The following is an 8,552-nucleotide window of genomic DNA, read 5'->3' as shown; positions in this document are numbered from 1 at the left end:
CAGGTCTCAAATCATCTGTCCTCTTGAGTCTGCCGCAGCACCTAATCAGCGTGCTACCTGACTCATCTGGCTGCTGCTGACTTGAGCCAGGAGTTGGCCTCCCTCAATTCCTCCAGTGCAATTAACTGATGGTTAGCCTTTCCTTTTTGAGGTGCATTCCTTTGATTATATCTGTCAGCTCCTTCTGCTGCGGCTTGTATGCTGCCTCCCTCTGAAGCAGCATGGGCAGCTATCAAAATGCACCTGACAAAGCATGTACAACGTCTTCTGAAAATGCTCCTTCAATTTATTGAAAATTCACATACTGAATAAGAAGACCACTCAGTTGGGTGCATCTCTATACCGAAGCCCACCTTTCAAAAGAAATTTAAAGCTACCCGTGGAGACCGGAACAAAAATCTTACCTCAACAAATAGTTTGACTGGAGTTGGTATCTCTTTTGCAGACAATAATTGCCGAGGTACGCTTCATGCGTTGCAGGACAGATTTTCTTGGTACCACGCTCCAGGAAGCTTGAATTGCAGTCCATTTTAGAAGTCCTGAAAGAGAGAGAGACATGTGTTGATCCACAAGCCAAGTAGGAAAGGTACATAATCATTCAAGAGCAATCCTAAAGTTACGTCTCATGCCTCATCAGGATGTCGAAGAAGAGCAAGATGAACTCACCTCAGTGAAAACCTAAATCTGAAATGATGATGCGAGATGTACCTAGGGACAAAAGCCTTATATTGTGAACGCCATTGATCTCGGGCAAGTAAGCATTTTCACCAACAGAAGGAATCTTGGTTGCAACTAAGCATCCTCACCAATAGCAGGAATCTCCATAGATCATATGTGGGGCAAGTAAGCATCTTCACCGATAGCAAGAATCTCGATAGATCATGTTATACAGATATTCGAGGCTATGGTGGATGCAAGGAAACCTATTATGTCCAAGATCAAAGAAGTCAAACACATGCCAACTCATGGGGGGAACATCATACCAATTATCCCGGGAAAAGGGAGCCTTGAGATATTTTTTGCAATGTCCGATTAAGGATGTGAATCCACCGGGTTAGGCATGAAATTTGAAAGGTAGCCTAGAATGTCATTTTGAAGAAAATTTTAGAAGTCGTCCTTCTAGTTAAGGTCTTTTCAATCCTTTGAAGGTTTGTTTCTCTCTTTCCCTTCTCAGGAAGGGCAAAACGCACTTTCAAGGCAGGAGCGTTTTTGCAAGGCATAGCCTACAAGCAATTTCTATATCCTCACCGCAAGAGGTATTCGCTAGCTGTTTAGTCCACCACCTTGGTTGATGGCTCCTATTCCCGAGATTTCCTAGACAGTGTGATGAGTTCTCTGGAAACAAGTTGGTTTCTCTTATGAGACAACCAAGCTTCCTTCAGTTTTTTGCCATTGTCAGCACCTTTTGGTATTACTGATTTGTAGAGATGTTATTTGAAAGCATTAATAGAAGTTCCTTCCATTGTTTTTTTCTTTAATACTTGCAAGGGCATTAAAGCCTTCAAATTTAGGGACTGGCTGGGTTAATCGGCAAGATCGAAGTCTGCACTTTCCATTGTAGGATATTATACTTATTTGCTACTAGAAGTAGCTCAAGCATCCAAGAGCAACCCAAAATGAGTAACTATAATGGCCATTGATTATGGCACCACATGCGAAAACTCTGAGATGTTTTAATCAAAGCACTACATGATTTATCTTTTGAGGATATTATTTGCCAATTTGACTATCCCATTGAGATCCTATTCCCACAACCATTTGAGAATGACTAGCTAAGTATTTTAATAGAAGTGTGTGCATTTTAACTAGGAATAAAGGGATTCGTTGTATGTTAAATCTCTTAAGGGCATGTTAAAAATGCTTGAAAAGTTAATCCCCAAGAAATAGGTACTTCAAAGCAATCTTTCTAAAGGGAAACACATTGAAATATCAAAAATGAGGGTTTAGCTTAATAGGGAATGCTAGTTTACTTATGATTTGTGTTAAGTGTTTTTTAGGGTTAGACCACATGGAAAATATACGACATGGGTACTTCTTTAAAATCTACTGAAAAGGAGAAGCCGTTATGATTATAAGCTCAAAGAATCGACATCACATTATAAAGATATATCATTTGCTGGAAAAAAGTTCCAAAAACATTGTGAGGCCACTTGATGCATAATATAATAGGTAGCAATGGAAATGGAATTGTGTTTTATAGTCAACTTTAATGTATCTGAAGTAGTTATGTTAACTTTACTAATATGACATAATAGTAGGAGGGAAACTTTATGATTTTGTAAGCCACCAAGGAATCCACTTTATCATATAGGGCCTTCTTGGTAATACTTAAAAACCATGGTAGTGTTAGAGATCATTGCCTCACAAGTGAGCCCCATATGAGGACAAAGAGACAGGTGATAGAACATGCTACATTTGGGCTTCTCAATGAAGCCATAGTTTGGATAGGCAACTAAAACTGTGTTTTTAATAGAAACCTAGATTGGGATCTAGAAGGCAGAAGTCTTGGGTCATCAACTTGAATGATATCCAATCTCGTAAGCATCTAGATTAGGATTCAAATATGCAACTGGTATGCAATCTAGATAGAAACATGGGCTTGGTTTGAGGTAACCTAGATGTGATCTAAAAGTTAGGAGTCTCGAGTTAGCCCCAAATGACATGGAACCCTACTGGCATCCCAAATATGAGTCATAACATTGATTCAAGGGTTCACTAATCAATTGGAGATTGAGAGATAATCTTTGTAATTATCAAATTTATTTGAGGCAATAGTCACAAACTAATAGAAATCCCAATTATAGAATGGTAAGAAGGGAAAAAGCTCAGCTCATTTAGGAACCATGACTAGAGTTCAATGCATGTTGCCAAAGAGATGAAGCTCAATAGTGTAACATAGTTGCATGTGGAAGTCCAAAGCTTCTAGTTATAATAATGTGGAGAACTCACACAACAAGAGCTACTAGCGTGACCCAACACATTGCATCTGTTGAATATTTGGTCAAAGGGTTTACTCTTTTTTCTATTTGCACATCCACCACTAACACTTGTACTTGCTCTCTTGCCTTTGGCAGCCTTCTTGCTCAACATATCAGTGCTCTTGCTTAAAATAAGTAGATCAAAACACAAATGAAAACCCTTTGGCCTGGAGTAGGCCCTAGGGTGGTCATGGCACCCTAGAGTAAATGGCATGATAGCTTCTTGGCTATCTATTGTAGCACCGTGCAGCCTAGTACACAATGTGATGCCCCTTGGGGGGTCCTGGTCTAAAGAATTCATGATTATTTGGACACATGCATAAAAGAGAAATTGAAGTATGATTCCATCCACTGTGGTGGTTTACATGGAATTTCCCATCACCATGGTGGTTTTGTAGTCTACAAGGGGCTATGGATTGCCTTCCTTGGTGCCCATAGAGTTGTTTAATCGTGAGATCAAAATTCCTAGCAGCTAGTGCTTTCATGCATTTCCTTCTCCCAAACAGTTTCTGATGGGCTAATTAGTAATACCAATAGTGGGCCATCGAACTCTATGATCCCATTGAAGCCTTATTTAGATGCATGGAAGGTCCACAACATGTCTTCATACTTGCAATCTAATATTTTGACAATGCCAAAAGTATTGAAGCTCCTTGAGAGATGTATGTAATCAAGGTCCTTCTCCCAAACAGTTTCTGATGGCCTGATTAGTTATACCAATGTGGGCCATTGAACTCCATGATCCCATTGAAGCCTTCTTTAGATGCATGCAAGGTCCACAACATATCTTCATACTTGCAATCTAATATTTTGACAAGGCCAAAAGTATTGAAGCTCCTTGATAGATGTGTGTAATCAAGGTCCTACTTTGGTGTGATCTATTGTTTTGAAATCTAGCATTTAGTTGCATCATCATTTAAGTGTCTTGTTGCTATAGTAGTTGAGTGTAGAACAAAATAAAATCTTTGAAGATCAAGGCCCCCAAAAAAGATAGCATTGGCTATGTGTTTGAAGGTTTGGTCAATTTCAAACCTAGTACAAGAGACTTATAGTAAGAAGTTAGGGTAGTCAATTTGACAACATTGCTAGCTAGTTGTCCATCCTCAACTTTGGAAAGAGTACAAGTTTGAGTAGTACAACTATCGACTTTGGAAGATAAAGATATGGATTCGGTTGGTTCTCAAATAAATTTGAAAAGGAACTACTAGATTGGATCGAGGCCTTGGATCGAGGGCTGAGGGCATCAAGAATTCCACCAAAGTGGTGACTAATGTAGCAAATCCAATCATACACTAGGGGTGGGTAGTATGACATGCAGAGGCCCTATTGATAGTCATCAAGATGATTACAAACATTGGCCTTCCACACATATAGTTGGGGAAACATTAGTAGAGACTTGGAATGTGGTCACGAGATGTTCAAGGTAAACAATAAAGCTTGGATAATTGACTTCCAACTAGATCTTTACAACATGAAGATGGATGAGGGAGACTTAGTGTAGGACTGTAGCAACAAGATAAATAAGGTGAGACATCAATCAGGTGTAATTGGCAAAAGATGTGCTAGACATGCACCATGGAGCTACAAAGAGTTAGTGATGACCATTGTAGGACAAAGCTCAGCATCAATTGTCATTGAAGAGCTCAAATTGTTCCTTGTACAAGAAGCAACCCGAGAGAAGAAACATGGTAGATCCAAATACAAGACCTTCCTAGCAAAAGGAAATGACAAATGGAGATCTAGCAAGAGCAAGCAAGATAGATACTTGAGGGTTAAAATCCTAGATCTTAACAAGGACAAAAAATGTTTCCATCATCAAGGAGGATCTATTTATCACTTGTGTGATGGAAAGACATTTCAAGTTTGTGATAACTCTGGCATGGGGAATAGTGCATTCAACGAATCAAAGGTCCATCTAGACGATCGTTAGGGTTGGTTTTGGATGCAGTGTCACTGTGGGGGACAACTAAAGCTATCCAATCAAGGGAATTAGAACCATGCCATTGAAGACCATCAATAGACAGGAGAAATAACTCAGAGTGGTACTTTATATCCTAGATCTATGCAAGAACCACTATTCATCGCTTTATCCACATCCACAAGTGTAATGATTATCAAAGGGATAGAAGAGAAAGGCCTTTATAAGGTTAAATGCTATGCTAGGTTGGGATAACAAAGATGCCTCAAGGTTGTGGTATGAAATATTAAGCCATGTCAAATATCTTATTCCATACATGAAGCATAGATCCAAAATGTTGCACAAGATCCCCTATTCATTTGTAGGAAATATCCCATGAATTAAATCGAATTGCAAAATATGGAAAAAGCTCACAACATATGCAATCATAATCATTATTCATGGCACATGATATGGGGCCCAAATCGGGGACCCTAATGGGAATTATTTGCTTGCTAAGGATACATTCACTTCAAGCCCTTGATCTATGGCTTCAGGAAGTTTCAAGTACGTAACATCCTCAAACATGCATCCTAGAATTTCCACACCAAAACACTTGGGATCACCACAAAAAACACTCAAGATCTCCACAAAAACACTCAAGATACTCCACAAATATTGAAAAAATGCTCTTGCATAAGTCCATGCTCTTGGCAACCAAATGGGGAAAAAAAACTAGGCAACTCCATATATAATGTTTATAAAATCATCTAGTATCCAATGTTGAACATAAAAGAAGATTCAATATGTAAAATGATGATTCGAGCAGATCCCAAGTTGTTGAGGTGAAGCTCTACTAAGAGCTATTCTCCATCATGTAGCCAGCCCATCACATGGAAATGATGCAAGTGCACCATACGAAGTGGGGCAAAGTCAAGGACATGGACTTTGGCATCATGTAAGAAACATTTCAAGAACAAAAGGGCATGGAGAGGAGTGAGAAAGTGGACACTTCAAGAGAGAATGTTATACGATCATAGGGAGGCATGAGGCCCATGGAGGAAATGCATAGAGGACAGGGTCCTAAAAGAAAAGAAGTGGATCATCCTGTTTTATAGCATATGGATACCTAGGGGGTTACATCCCTAGCTAACCATGGGTTGCTAGTAGCTATCTTTAGGGTTTGGAGACACTTTAAATACCTACTAGTCAAATAATAAAAAGGGATGTGGCTACTGACATAGTTGTTGACCAAAGCTCAAAGTTGACTGAAAACTTCTAGACAAGCAATTTCTTAGGAAGGAAACTGGGTCAACCTTTGTTAATTTTGAATTATTGTGTAAGTATGAATGATAGATCATATTGGAGAATATGTTGAAGGCATATGTCTGAAAATAAACACTAGATTGAGAGTGGTGCACCCCAATAGTGAAGCCATGATTATAGTAAGCATAGCTTGATTGATCATCCTTGAATTCTTAGCAAGTATTAAGGATAGATTATATTGGAGAATATGTTGAAGGCATACATCTAAAGACAATCACTAGAACTAGGAGTGGTGCATCCCAATAGTATACTAAGTGTGTTTGACTATAAGCCATAGCTTGGAAATGCTTAAGTAGCGACCTTAGCCCAAATCTTTGACATCCTAGTCTATTAGAAGACATGGGAGGATATGCTCATGTGTAATTCTTGTGGGTTATGCATAGAATCTTGCATAAATAAGACTATCAAAAGCAATCAAGCTAGAGCAGGATAGAATTTGAGGATAGAATTTGGTAGAGACATCTTTGGATGGGTCTTCAATAATTTGGATATAGAGTGCATATATTGGTTCCTATAGACTATTTCAGATTTGGAAAGTTCCCAGGTATTCCCATGATATGGCTTTGACTTTGCTCTTTGATCATATTCGAATTATGAATTAGAACTCTCTCTTCTTTCCAAAATTCATATACTTTTCTTAAATGTACAAGAAGAAAGAAATATATTTTATAAGAACAAAAGTTTCAATGGAAGACCTAGCACTCAATGTAGAACAAAAGTTTCAATGGAAGACCTAGCACTCAATGGAATACCTAGCACTCAATGGAGGACCTAGCACTCAATGTAACACGATATTATGTGTTCTAATCACTAGAGGTCTGAATTGAACTAGAAGCTATTCATGACTCAATCTATGCTCTTAGGGATGAACAATGGTGGTATGGGTTGCCATAGGATTGGTTAAGAGATAATGAATTCCGATTTAACGTCTAAATTTTAAAAGGTTTTGGAGTGAAGTTAAGATTCAACTATGTTGGGGAAGATCCATGTGAAAAGAGAGAAATGTCAATTCAAAGAGAAAGTATTCCCCCATTCTATTCATTATCTAGCCATGGCCTAGGTAGGCTATATATTGGCACAAAGGCTTGGTCCATGGGATTCATTCATCAATACTTGGATTCTGGATCTCGGCCATAGGCATGGTAGGTTTGCAAGATAGTCTGATGCCTCCCTTGTGGAGGGGACATCTATGGTATGGGACACGTGTGTCTATTGGGCTAGGGGTCAAGTGATATAACTTTTTAATGACCTTTTGTGCTTAAGGGTTAGCTGGAAGAGTTCTATGGTTGGGTGGTGAGTTCTAGATGGTGATCCATTGAATTTGATCCTAGGCCGTGGTTTGGTAAATGATCTTCAAAGCAAACTAAGTAGGGAATTGTCTCATAGATAATGAGCTATGGTGATTGCTCAATTGAACCAACAGGTCCCTCCTAGTTTGATTGGGATCCCACTATTTTGCAATATGCTTTTGGTCCAAAGCTATGGGGAGAGATATTTCTCCATTCATGGTTTTAATTGGATGTGATTTTGGTAACCCCTGGTTTTTAGAACATAGTCTTGTGATTTTGAACGTGATTTTGGTAACCCGTTGTTTTTAGAACATAGTCTTGTGAAACAGTGGTTTTTTTGGACATGGTTTTGGGATGCCAACCAAGAGAAACTAAGAGTTATGCTAAGAGCTTTTGGTAATCATGAGGATTGAGAAAAAGCTATCACTCATTGCATGTCTCCAAGTAAAGTGTCCATGGTTCAACTATCTTGTGGAGCTGTCCTTCTTGGGAATGCTATGATACCCATATTACGTTCATGGGGATGAACATCACATCACCCTAGAATATGATATTAAATCAATTACCTTTGTTGTGGCAAATTGTGGTAAGTGCATCTCATTGTGCCGTCACCCGAGTCATCTATTACAAATGATTATGTGATTTATCAAGTTGTTTCCATCTCTTGAAGCGTGTCCATTGGCACTCTCAAGTTTGTTGTCTCCCAAATCCTTAACACTTATTTGGTGGAGCATTTTATAAAATACTTATTGTCTAGACCTTGTCTCAATAGCCAATATGTATTTATGTCACTTGTTTGGCCACAATTGTGCCTTGGAAATACATCCCTTCCCTAGAATTTTGTCATTGCATTTCCCAACATGGATCATGCCTTACCTATGTGTTATGTAATGAATTAAAGCTCATATATCTATATTCTCACACTTTATATCTATTTAGATCATATAGAAGAGTTATAGGCTCAACCCTTAGCCACATTATATATCACTCTTCTCATTGTCTGTATCTATTTAGAGAACATAATAGAGTTATAGGGTATAACCAATAAGCCCTTTGGCCTAC

At 38.7% G+C, this 8,552-nt stretch overlaps 1 protein-coding gene across 1 annotated transcript; it reads right to left on the bottom strand.

Moving 5' to 3' along the window:
- Nucleotides 1-8: 8 nt before the first annotated feature.
- LOC147888087 (uncharacterized) lies at nt 9-957 on the bottom strand. The gene is made up of 3 exons (XM_087393919.1): nt 667-957; nt 405-539; nt 9-243 (listed from the first exon to the last, which is right to left on the bottom strand). The coding sequence occupies exons 2-3, from the start codon at nt 527-529 to the stop codon at nt 63-65; spliced, it is 306 nt and encodes a 101-aa protein (XP_087250045.1). The 5' UTR covers nt 530-539; nt 667-957; the 3' UTR covers nt 9-62.
- Between the last annotated feature and the right edge of the window lie 7,595 nt (nt 958-8,552).

Source organism: Dipteris shenzhenensis, chromosome 22, assembly GCF_047967505.1.
Source record: "Dipteris shenzhenensis isolate YYH24624 ecotype China chromosome 22, Dip_SZ_1.0, whole genome shotgun sequence".
Classification (NCBI taxonomy): domain Eukaryota; kingdom Viridiplantae; phylum Streptophyta; class Polypodiopsida; order Gleicheniales; family Dipteridaceae; genus Dipteris; species Dipteris shenzhenensis.
This window is presented reverse-complemented; position numbering and strand designations above follow the sequence as displayed.

Coding starts and splice junctions, on each gene's coding strand:
- LOC147888087 (XM_087393919.1), bottom strand. CDS start 529: ATGGACTGCAATTCAAGCTTCCTGGAGCGTGGTACCAAGAAAATCTGT. Junction 244..404: donor CAGTCAAACTATTTGTTGAG/GTAAGATTTTTG, acceptor ATGCTTTGTCAG/GTGCATTTTGATAGCTGCCC.